At 39.3% G+C, this 19008-nt stretch overlaps 4 protein-coding genes across 4 annotated transcripts; 3 read left to right on the top strand and 1 right to left on the bottom strand.

The window, feature by feature from the left end:
- Positions 1-199: 199 nt before the first annotated feature.
- On the top strand, positions 200-886 carry LOC122656755 (photosystem II core complex proteins psbY, chloroplastic). The gene has a single exon (XM_043851393.1). It carries the CDS (start codon positions 243-245, stop codon positions 858-860), a length of 618 nt encoding a protein of 205 aa, XP_043707328.1. The 5' UTR covers positions 200-242; the 3' UTR covers positions 861-886.
- A 1099-nt stretch (positions 887-1985) lies between these two features.
- On the top strand, positions 1986-13110 carry LOC122655662. Its single transcript, XM_043849920.1, has 2 exons — positions 1986-1993; positions 12224-13110. Exon 2 carries the CDS (start codon positions 12286-12288, stop codon positions 13066-13068), a length of 783 nt encoding a protein of 260 aa, XP_043705855.1. The 5' UTR covers positions 1986-1993; positions 12224-12285; the 3' UTR covers positions 13069-13110.
- On the top strand, positions 5031-7397 carry LOC122654010 (zinc finger protein CONSTANS-LIKE 16-like). Its single transcript, XM_043847983.1, has 5 exons — positions 5031-5314; positions 5371-5489; positions 5541-5808; positions 6999-7214; positions 7330-7397. Exons 1-5 carry the CDS (start codon positions 5087-5089, stop codon positions 7351-7353), a joined length of 855 nt encoding a protein of 284 aa, XP_043703918.1. The 5' UTR covers positions 5031-5086; the 3' UTR covers positions 7354-7397.
- A 4275-nt stretch (positions 13111-17385) lies between the features above and the next one.
- LOC122655663 (BAG family molecular chaperone regulator 1-like) lies at positions 17386-18230 on the bottom strand. Its single transcript, XM_043849921.1, has 2 exons — positions 17973-18230; positions 17386-17837 (listed from the first exon to the last, which is right to left on the bottom strand). The coding sequence occupies exons 1-2, from the start codon at positions 18199-18201 to the stop codon at positions 17587-17589; spliced, it is 480 nt and encodes a 159-aa protein (XP_043705856.1). The 5' UTR covers positions 18202-18230; the 3' UTR covers positions 17386-17586.
- Between the last annotated feature and the right edge of the window lie 778 nt (positions 18231-19008).

Here is a 19008-nt window from a genome sequence, read left to right as displayed (position 1 = left end):
GAACTTGCTAAATGGGTATCCAAGCCATGAAATCTGTTTCGTGGTAGGGAGGTGATAAGAAAGGATGGTAGGGAATATGTGGCCGATATAACTCTACTCACACTCTCTGGATAAGAAAAGAATCCAAAAGACATAAATCTATTGGATACCTCCACACTTTCTTTGGAACAGAGCTATATTCCCAGAAGAGCCTTTTGGAAGGATATCAAATAAGAAACACAGATCAATAGGCACAGGCATCAATGGCAGCAGCGGTTGCTACAATGGCAATGTTCAATGCCAAGTGCTTGAGCATCAAATCACCCAACAACCTTAACCCTTCCAAGCCAACATTTAATAAACCCATCTCCCTCCTATCTCTCCAGAATAATCTGCCCAAAGGCCTCACTATCTCCAAAGCTACCAATGACAATTCTAACCAATCATCTCCACTAGCTGGAACTGCTATTGCTGGCGCAATCTTTTCCACCTTGAGTTCTTGTGATCCGGCCTTAGCAGCACAACAGATTGCAGAGATCGCTGAGGGCGACAACCGTGGCCTTGCTCTTTTGCTGCCCATACTTCCTGCAATTGCTTGGGTGCTCTTCAACATCTTACAACCAGCTCTCAACCAAATTAACAAGATGCGAAGCACGAGAGGAATCATTGTAGGACTTGGGCTTGGTGGCGGTGGGTTTGGTGCATCAAGTTTCCTGTCTACTCCCAGCGCATCAGCGAGTGAAATCGCCACGATAGCTGATGCTTCGAGTGATAACCGGGGATTACTTCTGTTGTTTGTTGTTGCTCCAGCTATCCTTTGGGTGCTCTATAATATTCTTCAACCGGCTTTGAACCAGATTAACAAAATGAGGTCGCAGTAAAAGGCTCAATTGGGGTGGGTACCTCATGTGGTTCAACTTTTTTTTTTTGGTTTTTTTGGTTCCTCATATTCTCTTCTCTGTGAGTACCCAGTAAGGGATGGATATATCATGGGTTGTTACCTCCTGTGGCAAGGATTTATGTGTAACATAGCCTAGACAGTAGTTTTATGTATAAGTTTCCTCCTTTCTTCTATCTCAGCTCTCTCATGTTTACATTGGTTTTTCTAAGATTAAAAGTTTCTCGCTAGGGGGTGGCAATTGGGTGAGAGTTAATCCATGTCTCACTGAACCCACCATTGAAACATTAAGCACATGGGTCATGGGTGATCGTGACACCACCCATACCCATGTTGAAAATGAATCCCAACATGATGCAGAAAAGAATGAAAATTACAAACAACAATCACAGAATAAACACAAGGATTTACGTGGTTAGGTTAAACATCATATCTCCAACATATCCATTCCACCGAACTCAACCCATCTTGCTATAAAGAGTTGTGTAAGTGTATAACTATCAAATTATAATATTGTCACAGCTGCAGTTGAAGAAATTAAGAAGTGGTGATTCGTGAATCTCCATTTCGGATCAGTTAATTTTTGGTGTCTATGCATGCTGATCACTTTTTAGTATTAAACATAACAGATTTACCCCAACAATAGTCAACACTTCACTAATCTGTTTTTGTAAACCAAAACAAGGACTATGCTAACCCATCAGATAAGGAAAGCTTACAATTTCTGAAATAACTACTTTGAAAGTACAATTTAAATAACTCAAAATTGTGTATATGATCACTCTTCATTGATTTTGATTCGATTTCAATCTGAATCATCATAGAATTGATTGAACTTATCCTAACTAAATTAGAAACAGTAAGCAAAGAATCAAGGGTTAAGCGGGATCCACATCATTCAATTCTAAGTAAAATATAACGGATTCACTAATTCGATTTGATCAGTCTGAATCTCCTTAATTTTTCTCTGCACCTTAGTTTTGATAAGGAGACGGATAGACACATGAGATTGCTGGTGTAAGCCAAACTCCCGGACGAAAAACTACTTCCCATAATACCTAGCATGGTTTCTATTGGAGAATTTGAATTTTCCAATCCAATTTGAGAGAGAGAGAGGTACGGATTGTACATGTTACAAAATTCCTATCTTGAGAATGAGGGAGGGGAAAGAAAATAAACAGAACCGCAACCTCACCCCTCACCCCTCCAAATAAAAGAAAAAAGGAAATCTATCCGAAATCAGGTCTTGTTTGGTAACACTGTAGTGGAGTGATTCTGGCTCTTATTAATTTCGTGAGAGTAATAAAAACATGCGAAGCTCACTAGTACTAGTCGATGTTGGCTACCACAAAGTTCACCCGATCTGTGTAGAAATAGAGAAACATTTAAAAAAAAGGTAAATTACCCGTCACCTCCTAATTTTCAAATAAAACTCAGATGATCTTCTGGTTTTTGAAAAATTCAAATCACCGTCTCTACAGTAACGGTGTTAGTCTGTTGTTAGTTATTGGTGTGAAAAGACTATTTTACCCTTGTACTAAAACATTAGAATTAAATTTACAATACTATCCTTCCTTCATGTTCAATATTGTTCAAGGGTAGCTTAAGAATTTAAATTTATTTAACTGGCTGACTTTATCACTTAACAACATAAAATTAACAGTAGCGACTAATTTGTTATATTGGGGTCTAAACCAAGGGGTGATTTGAGTTTTTTCAAAAACCACGGGGTGATTTAGTTTCGTTTAAAAACCAAGAGGTGACGTGTAATTTACCCTTTAAAAACTATTCTTTGTTTCTTTCTCTCTCATAATTATGAAAGAGATTTTCTTATTAACACCTTTTAGGTTTAATAACTTGCAATCTTATTTTTTGGGTAATTTATACATACCACCCTTGGGGTTTAACGAAAGTATTATTTTATCCCCTAATTTTGGATTATTTGGCATACCCCAAACATTAACACATACAGTCATACACACCCATTCTGTCAGTTTATGATGACTGTTAAAATCAAGGGTAAAGTTACAAAAATGCCTGTTCAGATAAAAAAACAAATCTGCAACTCATCTTCCCCAAATCGTTTATGGTTTGAAAAAGGAGAAGATAAGTTGCTGGTTTATCCTCTCAAAAGATCCATACTGATGCATATGACATTGCAGCAATCAAATTTCGAGGGGTGAATGCAGTCACCAACTTTGATATAACGAGATATGATGTCGAACGGATCATAGCGAGTAATACTTTGCTTGCCGGAGAACTTGCCAAGCGAAGCAGAGATACAAAATCGAGAGTGATTGTGGATCACTCTGCCTCAGCCCAGAACAGCAATGCAGAAGCTGGCGTCTCTGAAGAGAATAGGGAGGAGAGCTGCACAGACTGGAGGGTGGTCATGTATCAGACCACCACCGAGCAACCAGCCATTTACGTCGAACCAGTGGATCAGAAACCCATGAATTACAGGAACCCATCTTTCTCAGGAGTGGCCCTACACGGTTTGGTTGGGATGGATAATGGGGTTAACTCGGCTCAAAGGGCGGAAGACTTGGCCAAGCAAAGGACTCCCTTGTCCAACGCATCTTCTCTGGTGACCAGGTTGAGCAATTCCAGAGAAGGCGGCCCAGATAAAAGTGGGCTCTCGATGCTTTTTGCTAAATCCACTCCGGCACCGAAGCTCGTTGGGCCTACAGACACCATGAACGCTTGGATTCCAATCGCCATGGCTCACTTGCCTGTCTTTGCAGCCTGGACAGATGCTTAAAGCTTTTTCTGCTTTGTTTAAAAGACCCAACTTTTCTTGTTTAAAGTTCTATGAGGAGGAGTGGAGGAAGGAGGAAAAATAAAGAAGAGGCAGGGCAAGAAAGAGAACAAGGAAGAGAGAGACAGGGAATTTAAATGAAATATGATTTTGGTGTAATATGGGGGGCGGTGACCCATCTATATATATGTTCAAATCAGTGCTCTCTTTTGGTCTAGCCAGCGACAGAAAGAACCAGCTCGATGCTTCCCTTTGAGAGGATAAACCAGTAACTGATTTTTTCTTTTTTCAAACCTTAAATGATTTGGGGAAGATGTGCTACAGGTTTTTTTTTTTTTTTGAAGGGGTATTTTTATAATTTTACTCTTTGATTTTAACATTGTTAGTCATAAACTGACGGAATGGGTATATGTTAATGTTTGTAAACCTCACGGGTATGCAGAATTATTCAAAACTGGGGAATAAAATTATACTTTCGTTAAACCCCAGGGATGGTATGTGTAAATTACCCTTATTTTTTTTCCTTTTTTAGAATAACATAATTTTATTTTTCAATGACAATTACAATCTTTGATAACAATATGGGAAAAAGTTTTGATACGCGCTGACAGTAAATGCAATCAGATTGCAAACGTAAAATGACAAAAGCACCCTTGCCTATCCACCATTTTTGATGGAGTTGATAGGATAACCTCCCATAGCAGTCCCATGTATGAATATCTTCCCTTAACAATATTATGACAAGTCATTTTTTAATTATTTTTGAAAACTCTTTGATACCTAAACCTAAAAAACTTTTAAGAATACAACAAGGGATAATTAAAAGAAAGTGTCAAGCTCTAAATACACCTATAGAGGTCATGTATGCAGTGTGAGATGCTAAAAATATTAGCAATCTACAATACATAGCAAGAATGCCGACCCAACCCAACTTTAGTAAAAAAGCACTTCCGCACAAAACCATTGCTGCCAAACGCGAACTTAATATATGCCTCACGTGGATTGGAGCTGGACGGGAACTCCTCTGTCAGGGGACCACCAAATGACATTTTTTTTTTATCAATTAACAATAATTACACTATGAAAGAAAGAAAGAAAGAGAGTACCTTCCACAGAGGAGAGAGAGAGAGAGAGACATAGCGCAAACGAAATCCGGATAACAACACAATCCACGATTTCAACCAATTACATCACACCACGTGTTATAAAAGAGCCACGTCAACCGGATCATCTCCAACTTTTTCAAGATTAGATAAATGCGACCTTTCCCCTCAGTCAGTCAGTCTGGGTCTACCTGTCCAGTGTCCTAAAAAAGAACGCTTTTTTCAAACTTTTCTCTGCTAAAGAAAGAAAGAAAGAAAGAAAGAGAGAAAGAGGAGAGGCAGCGGCAACAAGAACACAGAAGCACTGCTCGACGAACGGGACGGGAAGGAAGCAGAAGGTCACTCCCGATGAAGGAAATGAGTCGAGATGAAGAGCTACAGCATCAGCAGCTAAACTTGTTTCCACTGCACCCAGAGAATCTGTTCGAAGAGAGAGACGTTCAGGATGAAAACGTAGCTTACTTATTTGATGCCGATGGTGGGGTCAGCTTGAACGGTCTCCTTGGAGTTGCAGGTGGAGTATTGTCTCCGTCGGAGGAAGAAGAAGATGAGGAGGAGGAGCAGGAGGTGGAGGAGGTGGAGGATTCGTTATCTCCGTCCTTAGGTTACGGTGGTGGTGGTGGTGGTGGTGGTGTGGAGGACAGGAAAACGATGAAGTTGGGAGTTCGTTGGCTAGAACGGCGTTGAGGCACCGGGAGAGGGAAGCGAGTGAGGAAAAGTGGGTGGTTTACTCGGAAGTGGTTGAGAATAGTAATAATAATAATAATAATAATAATAAGGATACAAATATACTTAACGGCGACAACAGCAATGAAGCCATGAGCATCAGCACTCCTAGCTGCCGCAACAACAGCAACAGAAAAAACTTCTGCAATAAGTTACCATTCTCATCTTTATCTTCATGGTATAATCATCATCATCATCATCATCATCATCAAGGGAATCAAGGTCTGTGGTTGAAGCTGGACTACGAGGAGATCTTGAACGCCTGGTCCGACAAATCCCCTCTTTATATCCAAGGCGATTCTCCGCAAACCGTTCCTGACGTTCTTGATGATTCCCTTTCCAACGTAAGAACATCTCTTTACCTTATTTTATTCTTTCTTCTTCCCTTTTTCTATATTGCAATTTGCAACTACTTTCTAGTATTTCCTGATTGCTTCATGCTTAGATCATACTATTATATATTATTTGTTTATCAACAAAAAAAAAAAAAAAAAAATATATATATATATATATTATTAGATCCACTCCACCGAATCGATCGAGAATCCACAGATCTCGGCTCCCAATCAATCCAATGATGTATGTACCGACGGTGGACCTAATCTCTACCTACTCTCTACACTCATCATCATTCTCTCACCATCTCAGAAGCACAACCCTTTCCTTCTCTCTCTCTCTCTCTCTGCTATAAGCTATTCCTTCCTCGTAACCCCCATAAAAGTAGTGTAGCAATCGAACTTTGAAACTCTGGAAATTTTTCGAGTCTAGATCTGGAATATGGAGTGTGGACTCGGAAACTCGGCGACATCTTCGAATCGTTCACCTTTGGAAAGGAAGAACTGTATCTGTATGTATCTCAGTTCTCAGGAATAAATTTAACCAATAGTAAAGCGAGGAAAAGCATATTACTATTCAAAGGGAGGGAGTAGGGGTACTTCCGTACTTGGAACTTAATAGCGTTGAGTTCACCACCCTTTACCGATCACCAACCCCCGCTATTTCTTGTCCACGTGTCATATGAAAATTCATGGAGAGAATGGAGTTGTAGATTTCACTTGCCCCCACTTGGCTCGGATGAGATGGGAATCGGATCGGATGGAAAGCCTTGACCTATATATATAGAGAGATAAAAAGAAAATATCTCGCAATTTCCCAAGTCACGTTGCGCTTTTCGCTTTTATGCTTTTGGACCTTTTCGGGGAGAGGGCCCCAGTTGATGTCTTTACTCTTTAGTAAGAGTAAAGCGTGAGCTCAGCTGGCATCCAGTTACTAAGGAAGTAACGGAGGGTGGTGCGGTGCGGTGCGGTGGGCCTTCTCCGACTGCCGGAGAGGGTTCGGGTATCGTTTTCATTTGTCAAACCGTACACAACCCTCGTGGGTTCGGGTTAAGTATGGCCCAGAAGCTTGGTTTATTTTTACTTTTTGAGTAAATAAATGGTGTCATAAGAAATTGTGATTTTCGGGAATTTAACGAGATATTTTCAAATATAAAATGATTGAAGCTTGTTGTTACGTGACATGGTTGGGCGGGCAGGGATTGATGGACGGCGACGCAGGGGTATTTAGAGTTCCGGACATTGGGAGCAGCATGGTAGGAGGGGAGGAGCAAGCGGAAATGGAAGGTACGAAGAAGGGGCAGAGGCAGGCGAGGGTGCTGAGATACAAGCAGAAGCGTCAGAGTAGGCTTTTCTCCAAGCGCATCAGATACGAAGTTCGAAAGCTCAATGCTGAGAAGCGGCCTCGGATGAAGGTCAGTCAGTCTCAGTCAGTGAGTTCATGCCAATTCACTCACAACAGCTAACATACTTATGTGTTGCTACTTGCTACCGTCTATGTGATATACGTGACTTTGTTTCTCTTGACAGGGTCGATTTGTGAAGAGGAACTAAAGGAAAGTTCCAGAGTATAAATTGTGTCTTTATAAGAGGAAATTAAAAGCCCTTTATCAAGACGACTCAGTGTGATCTTACCAATTAATACATTCTCTGTAAATAACTTCTCTAGCTCATGCATGACCCACAGCCACAGGAGAACAGAGTTCCTCCCTCATGTGCTTCTGCTGCAAAATTTCCAGTGTCATAAAATAACTTTGCATATCGAGCTTGTCTATGAGATGAAACTTTGGTAAATCAGTTTCTCTACTGCTGCCTTTATTTTGTGTTCAATTTGATGTTTGGCATAATTAATGATAAGGGTTTAGCCATTACTTTGTGTAGACCATGGCATAACGATCATTGATATTTTTAGCATGTTTGAGTTATAGAGGTATAGTCCTACATTGGACTTTGATGGATTTAAATATACATTTGGGTTATTTCCACCTAATAATGCATTAAGGTTTTAGTTAGGTTTTCAAGTTTTATTTCATGAGTTTTTTTCCATTTTATTTAGCATAGTATCAAAATCGAATCCATTTTCATCTTTCCACGGTACACCCATAAGAGGGGTGTTGGGAGTTATAAAGCTATTGTTGAGGTTTAGGTGTCTTGACTTCTGATGATGGACTGTTGTGTGGAGCCTCCAGCGGCAGCGGAGTGGGATATTTTTTAAGGACTATATGGGGTATTTCGGTAAATTTTCTGTATAGGATTTCACTATAAATCTGTAGCGAAAGTTTTTTCTCTGTATTGCAAATCTGAGAGAGGTGTGAGGAATGAGCAACTGTAACCATTTTCTTCATTGATAGTGAAACAGATCTCATCTCACCGTGGACGTAAGCAACCTTGCCGAGCCACGTAAATTTTTGTGGGCATTGTGTGATTGTGTTTGCGATTTTCATTATTCTCTGCATCGTGTTAGGTTTTACACCTATAATATCACATTTATTAGATGTGTCATACACTTAGGCTATATCCAGTTAATGCTTTAAGATTATAAGGGTTGGACCCCCCCCCCCCAAGTGGTATTTTGTGGATTTTTTTTGCTTTATTTAACATATTTATCAGAATTGCCATCAACCCCAACCCCACCAGTAAATAAATGAAAGTGAAAAAGAACTTTGTCCAGGGTCTGGCCTACGCCAACACTTCCATGAGTGTGTCTCTTTCCTCTCCATATGAAAAGACATCTTTGCCCTCTTGTTCTGAGGAGGAGAGAGATAGACACATTAGAGTGTACGTTGGCATAGGCCAACTCCCGGACGGGAAATTACTTCCCTAAATGAAAACTCCATCTTCAAATAATTGTTGGTATTTTTTTCTTTTTTTGGGTGGGGGAGAGGGGGGGCTTTTCCTTGGCCATGCAGATTAGGAGTCATTGCTGAATAAAAATTCAGATTAAGTTAACATTTTGTGGACAAAAACCCAAGCTATCTTCATACGTCAAAGTTTCAACCCAAATGGATTATGCTAAGGCTTCATTTGTTTTATTGTAAAATATTAGCTATGTTTGGAATTTGGATGCCAAGAAAAGAAAAAACATAATAAGACAAAATTTATGATTAAACAATGATTGTTTTATGTGTTTATGGGAAAATGTCTGTTAAGCTTAAGGGAAAATTCTATAGGACGGTAATAAGACCAACCATGACTTATGAAGTAAAATGTTGGACAGTTAAGAAAAGTAACATAGATAAGATTAGTGTAGCAGAGATGAGGATGTTGAGGAGGATGTATGGCAAGACCAGGAAAGATAGAGTAAATAATAGTTGTATTAAAATCACATTGGGAGTTGCACCAATCCAAGGCGAGCTTCGTGAGAGCCACTTGAGGTGGTATGGTCATGTTCAATGGAGACCTTTGGATGCACGGGTAAGGAAGAGTGACCAGTTCAGTTTGACGGAGATAAAAGAGATAGGGGCAGGCCTAAAATGACTGTTGGAGAAGTGGTAAGAAAGGATATGCATGTAGTAGGGCTCGATCCTAGTATGACCATAGATAGAGTTGTTTGGAAGACAAAGACCCGTGTAGCCGACCCCTTGTAAGGGAATGTTCTTGGGATGCTGCTTTGACTTTTTCCTTTACTAATTTTTATTCTTCTTCCTTTTACTTCTTTTACTTCATTTTAGTTCTCTTATTTCTTTTACTGTCATAGTCTCTATTGGATCCATGTAGCCGACCCCATTTAGTTGGGATAAGGTTATGGTTGTTATTGCTGTTTTATGTGTTTGTCTCTCTCTGTTCAAAATCAAATTTTTTTGAAGATTTTCTTATCTTTTCTTGACATCCGAACAAACTCTATAAGAAAAAATAACTATTCTATAATTTTTTTTGGTTAGATTTTTCTACCTAAAAAGAGACAACACTTGATAGGGGAAGTTAGAATTAATCCTACTTTAGAAAACTTTGCAAGCCTTCTCTGCATCATCTTTGAATTAAAACCTCTGTAGCTAGGAATAAAAGTCCAAGATCATCTTTGGCACGAAGTTGTTTGTCCTTCACTTGGAGAATGGAAGGCTCAAAACAAAGATAACATCAATCTCCAATTTGTTATTTGTAGGAAGATTTGAGAAACTAAATTGTGATCTGTCTAATCAATATAGTCAAGCTAGCTACTATTTCTAAAGTAATATTCGGAATCTAACATCACAATAATTATATGAATCCTTGAGACTTTTCATAAAGTGAATTGAATTTAGATGTTTTATGATAAAAGATAGAACCTGTCCTTTTCTTATCAGATATGACTTCTCTTACTGATTCTCTCCTTTATTAGAATGTACAAGTAAGGAATCTATATGTAAAAAATTAAAAGAAAATTGGGTGCAATTTGAAGTCATCAAAGTGGTGAATTAAGAAATCTTCTTTTAACTACCATTTGTCTTAGTCCTAAAGTTTAATGCAAGAGTAAAAACTTATTTTTGGAAAGTTGAAAATTATTTAATGCAGTATTTATGTGAAATAATAAGATTTTTATTTAATTAAGAAAATATAAATTATAATAAAAGAAAAAAAACCCTTGTTTACAACGAGATTTTCCTAAGATAATTACCCTCAAAATGATCATCGACTTGGGTTGCTTATACTTCTAATTTATTAGTTATATCCTCTCTTTTTTTAAAAAAAAATAAAAATTTCCTCTTCTGTCTTACGTAAAACATTTTATTGTTAAATTAATTTTGGGAGAATGTTCTTTATGCCAGGGGCACAGGCTGCGCCCAGACACATGGGGGTGGATGCAATGACCACCTTGCCCCCATAAGTGGTAGGCCCATGTGTCTGGGCGCAGCTTGCGATGCGGCACAGAGAACATGAGCCCATTAATTTTTTATGGAATTCTACTAGGCCCTGTTTGTTTGGTAAACAAAAGGAACACCAAAGGAGAAATTATGGGGCCCACATGTAATGAGGTTAAAGAAAATGAAAGAAAAGGAAATGAAATTATGTAAACAAAGGAATTTCATAATTTTTTTTTATTGCAATGTGTAATAAAGTTATGAACCCCATATGTAATGAAGTCATTCCTCTTCTTTCCTCCCAAAATCTAATAAAAACTGTTGTGACTTTGGAGAAAGCTGAGGTGAGATAAATGGTTTGCCACATAAACAGACATGTTTCTTTGATTCATAGATGGTTGTTTGCTTAGTTCCCAACCCCAATAGGCAACCAAACACTTTATCTTTTGGAATTTTATAGAAAACACTATGGCTATTGGGAGAAAGTTCTTTGTCCAAGAGTGTGGTTTATGTCAACACTCCCATGAGTCTGTCTCTCTCCTCTCCATTTGAAAAGACACATTTATTCTTTTGTTTTGAAGAGATGACAGATAGACACAACGGCATAGAAAACTATTTCCCGTAACTATTTCACCATTTTATTCTTATTTCACTATTTTCTGTCAAACAAACAGACAACAACGGTTGTCCTTTTGTTTAGTCAAAGTCAAAGCATTGAATAAGATTGACAAGACGAGTTTCTTACATAATAATAAAATGTAGAGGGAAATCGGTATCACATAATGATGTTGGTTAATACTAATACGTCAATCTCCTTTCATTGCTATCTAGTGTGCGAAGGTTGCCCACGTTCTTAATTAAGTATATCCGAGTCTTCCAACTTTAAATTTAGGTTCTGAATCAATCGTAATTCGAGTGAGATTATCATGGCACAAAAGCAGATATGGTCTGATATTCCCTTGTTCCCCCTATTGGTTATGTTCCTCTTTTCTCATCTATCAGAAACAACTAATGGAGCATAGCGATCTTTTTTTTTCCGCTGAAAGTGTAATCACACAAACCACACATCAATTCCTAAAGGTTAACCGACTTTTAGGAACAACGATCTTGGTTAATACTAATACGATATTAATACAAATGAGATGAAGTCGGAGCGTGTTGCGTGTAAGTTCAAAACTGAACTATTTTTCACCTGGTTCACCCAATCCTCCTTCTCATCTATGGACATTATAACTTCGCCCTACTAAACACGATGTCGAAATTACCCCTCCGTCATAATGAAGACTACTCACGGTGTCGGGATATTCCCTGGATCAGATAATATGAAAATCTCTTACTGTGAACAAATTGTTGGGTCTGGACCCTGGATCCTGGGCCCAGCCCATTCTTATATAGGCGCCAGATTGATGAGATGGAACAGTTGTAACAACCTACGTCGCTATTCGAAACCCTGACTGCAACTTTCGTAAAAGAGAAGAAAATAGTACAAAGTTTCCTTAACGGTATGGGATTACAGTTTTGAGAGAGAGAGAGAGAGAGAAAGAGTCATAGTTTGTATCGACAATCGAAAGGAAATTAGGAATAGGAGAACACACAGAAGCCATCTCCGAAACCAGAGAAACCCCCCACCACCACCACCACCCCAGAGAGAGAGAGAGAGAGAGAGAGAATCCCATCAGCGTCTGGTGTGTGTGTGCAGAAGGAAAGCATGAAGAACACCAACCAAACAAAACTAATCATCCTGAAACCCTTCCTCCTCATCTTCCTCTCCATCTCTATCGTATTCTTATTCATCGTCTCTTTCCAGTCACCCCACCGGAATACTATCTTCGTACCTCCGCTTAAACGACCATTACCACCTTATCCACCCGGTGAGCTTCGAATCCGGCCGGGTTTTGGCTCCTACGATATGTACATACAGCACCAGCTCGACAAAACCCTAAATCAGAAGCTTAGAGAGGTGTGGACAACAAGGGATTGGGAGCGCAAGATCCAGGTATTCTCCAGATTCTTCACCGATCTCAAGCAGATGAACCTTCTGTACAACGATTCCAAGGCCCTCTGCATTGGAGCTCGAGTCGGGCAAGAGGTGGTCGCGCTGCAACGAATCGGTGTATCGGATTCGGTTGGGATCGATCTGGTACCGTATCCTCCGCTGGTGGTGACTGGGGATTTCCACAACCATCCATTTGGCAACGAAACCTTCGATTTCGAATTCTCGAACGTGTTCGACCACGCGCTCTACCCGTCCAGGTTTGTTGGGGAGATCGAACGGACGCTGAAGCCCGGAGGAATCTGTGTTTTACACGTGGCTTTGTCGACGAAGTCCGACAAGTACTCGGCCAACGACCTCTCTGGTGTAGGGCCTTTGGTGGAACTGTTTAAGGATTCGGAGGTCGTTCATGTCCGCTCCGTTGACGGATTCGGCCTGGACACCGAGGTGGTTTTCCGCAAGAATAAGAAGCAGAAGAAGATGAAAAAACGCCATTAACACCGACGACGACAACAACAACAAGAAGAAGAGGTCCCACCAAAGATCTCAAGAAATCGCAGCTCTTTTCTGGGTTTATAGGGTCCCTGCTTTTTTCCTTCTTCCACCATGTAGAAAAATATTTTTGAAAAAAGAAAAAGAAAAAGGCCAAAAATGGTTTAAGGAAGAAGACGAATTCAGAAAATGCAGAGCGACGATTACTGTGCTTTTTGTACATTGAAAAAGAAAGAATCCATTAAGGAAAGCTGTTAGGTTACAGACAGGTCTGACTTGCTGGAGAGGCACGTGATGAGCTGCTGCTCATGCAAAAGAGATTTGAGGAGATGATCCACACAACAATGATTTTATTGGGTTTTTGTTCATTTTGTTCTTTCATGGTTGCTCTCTTTAGGTATAGGTTGTATTCGCAATTGGGTTCTAAATTTTTTCCGTCTTTGTTCCACTTGAGAATTGAGAATTGAAAATTTCCCAAGTGCATTGCTTCCATGTAAATTGCAGTCTCCAATCTCCATAAAAAAAGCCATGAAATCAAAAGTGAGTTCAGTGCAGAGTAGAAGAAGAATATCGGCATAGAAAGAACCGAAATCTGTACGGTAGGGTGGGCCACCAAATTGAGTAAAGCTAAAGAATAAAAGGATATTGGAGCAGGAAGAATCTGATTAAAGTGTTTACGTGTGGGGTCATCATCGGCTAAGAATATAAATTAAGAATGGATAAAAAAAAACAGCAGAATTAACGGATTTGTTTGGGCATTATGGGGACAACCTTTGTGTTCCTCATCCAATCACAATTAATTAATGAAACACGGAAATGGAATGAATGAAGATCGTCTCCCAAAGTCCTCAACCTTTACAACCACGCTTCCCACTTTTTGGCCCCACAAATTGGGTCAAAAATGGCCATTTAGAGATTTCTAGAGATTGATAGGGGGCCCATCCTGACCACCGGATCAAAGAAGCACACCCCATTTTCCTCCTTCACCCTCCCAAACTTGGGACAACTGGCTTAGGCTTTGATCTTTTTTTACTTTTTGGACCACGGTTAGCCATTCGAGATACGATTAAGGGTATCAATTTAGGATCATAAAAAAAGGACCCGCAAAAAACGAACTTAATTGGTCTAATTTTGGATTTGAATTTTAGAATCGATTAATAAATGAGACCGGCTAGTTCTAGGACTGGTTTCTAAGTTTAAAGAATCAAAAGACAAATTTGGAACTGGAACCATCAGGACCTCTTTAAAACTTACATATAATCATATGGAGAAATGTTTCTTGTAGGGGAGTGTAGCGCTCACGCCCAAACATAGGCTCTCTCAAAATTATGCCACGATGATGCTACCCCTTATGAAAAGCAAAAATGCATCTCATGTTGATGCTTTTACATGCGCTCTCATTGGTTCTTCTACATGGATAGGAGCTTTGCTCCCGGACTAAGGACACATTTCTCCTAATTATATATTTGATGTTGGTGATTTGGATTTTGGAATTTTGGAGTATTTGATATGTTTAGAAATGGAGATTTTCTTTTTTAAGTATTTGGTTCATATTTATATTTGTATGCTTATAAATGGATATTTGGTTATATGCTTAGAATAAATATTTAATTATTCGTATGCTAAGATAATTGAAATTTTGAACACTGTTATATTACTTGAAACCGTTTAGACACTAGAACTATATCCCACTAATTAATAAACGGTTCTAAACCACAGATTTAAAACCAATGAGATAAACGGCTGGTTCTAAACCATGGGTCAGATCCCATGGTTGAAGAGATTCTCTTTTTGAGTTAACATTCATTTGGAATGGGCTCGGTCCAAGCCCGCCCAACAAGAGTAATTTTTTTGTTTTTTTCAATGAACGTTGTCAAGCCGGGGTCTCTAGCTTGTCATTTCCATTCATCCTAGCTAGCGAAGTAATGTAGCAACAAGTGAACACACAGACTACATAAGCACAAACTTTGTAACTAAAGGACCCAGTTATCCTCACACTTGGAAGAGAAAATCTCTTCAATAATGGGATCTGACCCTATTGGATTGGAGAAGGACTTTTCTAAGGACTCGGCTCCTATCTAGCACTCTGCCTGGGCTGCATGTGCAACACCAGACACAGTGAGGCGTGAAAAGACCACCTCACCCCTACTTATCCTATAATTGGATTGGAGAAGGACTTTTCCAAGGACTCGGCTCCTGTCCAGCATTCTGCCCGGGTTGCATGTGCAATGCCGGACACACTGAGGCGTGAAAAGACTACCTCACCCCTACCCGAACAAGAGTGAGGTGGTCTTTTCATGCCTCACCAAGTCACCAAGTTCGGCGTTGCACTTGCAGCCTGGGCAGGGTGTTGGATAAAATGCTTTTGGAATTTTCCAACTATAAACAATAGCAGGTGAGGAGAATTAATGATGAACCCAGATTACAATAATACTATCACATCATCACCGTTGCTGATGGGTGAAATAAAGAAAACTTAATCTATTAATTACATGAAAAATTAAAGGTAACGGTAGGAGGGTGAGAGGGTTTCACCTCCCGACTACTTATCGATGATAATTAATGAAAGAAAAAGCTTGTTATAACTTTGGTGAAAAAATTATAATCTTACTTTTTCGCCCTGGAGTGTGATATAATTTGTTTTTTCTAATGAGTGTAATAATGTTATGGCACATATGTACTTCAAAATATGTATGACAATGACATACCGATATTTCACTTTTAAATTAGGAGAAAGTTTTCATACATATCTGTGTAAGCCGTGTATGTGAGAGGAACCCATGGCCCACCCTTCGGGAAGAATAGGTAAACTCTTGAAATATTTTTGTTACTACCCGGGTTGCCGGAACATTCCGGCTACCTGGGCTTGAAGCCAAAGAAATGAAATAATTTTCTTACTCTTTGTTCACAAATACCCTCCTAAATTTTGATATTTTTCAAAATGCTTTTTTAGTTTCCATTTCTTTGGCGGTGAGTCGGGGTGGCAGGAATGTTCCTGTAACCCAGGTAGCAGCAAAATCTTTTCCGTAGAGTCTAGGCCCATTTAAGACCCATGCGTCAGAGCAGATTTTAGAGACGATCTGCTCCAAATTAACCTCTCAGTATCAGGCCAATCAAATTATCCTTACGGTAGAATCAAAGGGTCCAAGGGCGCCTGGAGTGGGTTGGTGAAATAATAAAATATAAACCAAATTGAGCCCAGCCCGACCAGCTCATTTTTCATTCAAAATTTAGCCCGATTTCGGCAGGAATGGAATAGTTTAACAACAGTTCATATGATTTTCGTCATGTAGTCGTGTGATCTCAGACTAAATTTTGGGCTAAGTGCATATTTGGTTAAGCTTTTCCAGCTTTAGTTTCTCTGATTTTGAAGGCTTTTCAAGATCCAGATTCAGGTGAAAATCAAGGTTAAAGAGGTGTGTGTCCACTACGAAACTCCAGTTTGGAATCCTTAGCACCACAAGCAAGGGAAACTCCAGGGCTTCCTCCACCCCAAAATGGTAGATGCTGGAAGAACTTTTGCCGTTACAAGGCTAGCAGACAAGGAAATGGAATAATTCACTTCCCCTTTGGGTTCATAAATACCCTCCTAGTTTTTTAGTATTTTCTAAAGTACTCTTTAAGATCTCATTTCTTTGGCTGTCAGCCTTACCGCAGCATAATTTCATCCGGTAGATTCTACTTTTTAATTATCTACAGCATGGTGGAATCTGATCATATAGAAAGCATTAATTATCTACAACATGGTGGTGGATCGATGGTGTTGGAGGTTAAACCTATTTTGGAAGATTTTCTTTATATTTCTTCCATTTTTGTATCTTGTTCTGTTGCTTATATTCCAAGGGAAATAAATAGCTTTGTTAACTCCCTAGCTAGGAAGGTTCTGTCGATTACGTGTATGACAGTCTGGCCTAATTCCAAACCATGGATTGTGAAGTTTGTCACTTCTCCACCCGTGTGTACTACACGTTAGATACATAACATTGCTTACCCAAAAAAAAAAAAAGATTCTTCTTCTTAATTGTGCTTGATGCTCTATCCAAATATACCCAATCCTGGATTATCTATCTGTACATGTCGCTTCATGTATGGTTAGGTGATGGTTTGTGTCCTCCCTACTGCCATTAAGAGTACATGAAGGAGAATTTATAAAAACAAAAAGGACATATGTCATCACCTAACAATGCATAAATGTGTCCGACGGCTCCATTCATAAAATGAGTCATTCTGTTTCAAAGATTTCCCAAACATTAGACTAGCTTTGAAGTAAATTTGTGTGTGTGTGTGTGAGAGAGAGAGAGAGAGGATAACTCAAATTGTTGTGATAAGTGAGAGATTAAAATTTCCAAATAACTGAGTAAAAAAAAAGGGGAAAATTACATCAAGGCTAAAAGGTGAGCCTGATCTGATCCATAACATGCATTTAATTGATTATGGATGGGGCATAAGTAGTTAGTTTAAGAAAAAGTTGCATATTTAAACAAGGGTGTGTTGAGTGGAGTATTTGATTACTCTATGCTTAATTTATACAGTGATGGTATGCAGGTTAGGGTTGTGATCAAGAAGGAGGGGTTGGTTGGTACTGGTGGTGGACAATAAATGTAGTAATTTCTTCTCTTTAATGGCTGGATCCTCTAACACCAATACCTTGTCCATGTCTTTCACTCCAACCATGTGTAAGAACTCCTCATCTTCTCTTTCTTTTCCTCTGTATAAAGCTCTCTGTTCTCTTGCCTCCAAACCAGTCACCTCTGTCAATCTCACCTTTAATTCTCCTGTAATTAGAGTACTAATTAGAATAAATTAAGCATAATATATATCATTAATCTACTGTCCACAAATGAAGGATTTGAAGAAAGGGGAGAACCAGAAGAAAATTCAAAGAAAGAAAGAGTGAGTATTAATATTACCAAAAGTAGAAGTGGGCTGGATGGAGATGTCATGCCATTGTGTTACAGTGGAGACTTTGAGTCTGATCATCCCTTCCCCAACACTCTTTCCATTGTCTCTCTTTTGGACAAGAAGCCCTCCTGGTCGCACCTCCCACTTGATCTCCCCACCACCACCACCACCACCACCACCACCACCATTGGGCTTGGAGTTGCTCCTGCAAAACCTCTTTGCTCTCAACTTAATCATGTTTTCTCTCTCTCTCAAAATTAGAGCACTTCAAGTGGGTGGGGAACTGGGTAGGGAGGGAGTAAGAGGAGGCTTGATTATATAGAAATAAAGGGGTTTATGGTGTGCATTACACGACAAAAAAACACAGAAGTAGTATTTAATATTAATGAGAATAAAATAAAAAAAAGCCGCCCTTTCAATAAGTGTTTTGTTAAACTTGAATCAATTAAGCTGGTAATTAATCCATTTATTTATAAAAAAAGGGAGAAAAGTTTTCCTTGTCCCGTGGAGAAGGGTTCACCATTCACCCACCCACCTGGGATCATTAAAGAAATGACTATCAAAACAAAGAAGTAATCTTTTTTTTATTTTCCTCTTCTTAAAGTTGTAAAGAACAGAACAGAAAAGAAGAGACAGAGAGGTTCTCGTGCCAATTGCCAATTTTATTGGGGCTGTGAAATGCAACTGGTGCACATGGAGCGGGGCAACCTTAAGCACGCTTTGCTTGATTTCCGGGCCAAACAAAATCATAGCCAATGGGGGGAAAGGGTCCTTTCTTAAATAATTAAACTGTTAATTAGGGCTTTTTATAGTAGACTTTGATGGGAATTGGATAGGATTTCGATTTAATAAAGGTTACTAGAGAGTGGGTTGGGCCATGAGATTCCATATATCTTGAATTGATATTGGAATATATGTGTGATAGGTGATTTGTCTTCACTGTCAGTTTCTGTGGGTTTGTTTTGGGAGAATAGGTTACTTAAAGCCTTGACAAATGGACCTTAACCCCTATTTCTTTTTCCCACTCTGCCTTGTTGGTTTGCA

This window comes from Telopea speciosissima, chromosome 3, assembly GCF_018873765.1.
Source record: "Telopea speciosissima isolate NSW1024214 ecotype Mountain lineage chromosome 3, Tspe_v1, whole genome shotgun sequence".
In the NCBI taxonomy this organism is placed as follows: Eukaryota; Viridiplantae; Streptophyta; class Magnoliopsida; order Proteales; family Proteaceae; genus Telopea; species Telopea speciosissima.
This window is presented reverse-complemented; position numbering and strand designations above follow the sequence as displayed.

What these genes read in the sequence shown, in the direction of transcription:
- LOC122656755 (XM_043851393.1), top strand. Translation starts at nt 243, where the DNA reads ATGGCAGCAGCGGTTGCTACAATGGCAATGTTCAATGCCAAGTGCTTG.
- LOC122654010 (XM_043847983.1), top strand. Translation starts at nt 5,087, where the DNA reads ATGAAGGAAATGAGTCGAGATGAAGAGCTACAGCATCAGCAGCTAAAC. An exon ending in TCGGAAGTGGTTGAGAATAG is followed by an intron (nt 5,490 to 5,540) that starts TAATAATAATAA and finishes ACTTAACGGCGA; the next exon opens with CAACAGCAATGAAGCCATGA. An exon ending in TTGATGATTCCCTTTCCAAC is followed by an intron (nt 5,809 to 6,998) that starts GTAAGAACATCT and finishes TTGGGCGGGCAG; the next exon opens with GGATTGATGGACGGCGACGC.
- LOC122655662 (XM_043849920.1), top strand. Translation starts at nt 12,286, where the DNA reads ATGAAGAACACCAACCAAACAAAACTAATCATCCTGAAACCCTTCCTC.
- LOC122655663 (XM_043849921.1), bottom strand. Translation starts at nt 18,201, where the DNA reads ATGATTAAGTTGAGAGCAAAGAGGTTTTGCAGGAGCAACTCCAAGCCC. An exon ending in CCAGCCCACTTCTACTTTTG is followed by an intron (nt 17,838 to 17,972) that starts GTAATATTAATA and finishes CTCTAATTACAG; the next exon opens with GAGAATTAAAGGTGAGATTG.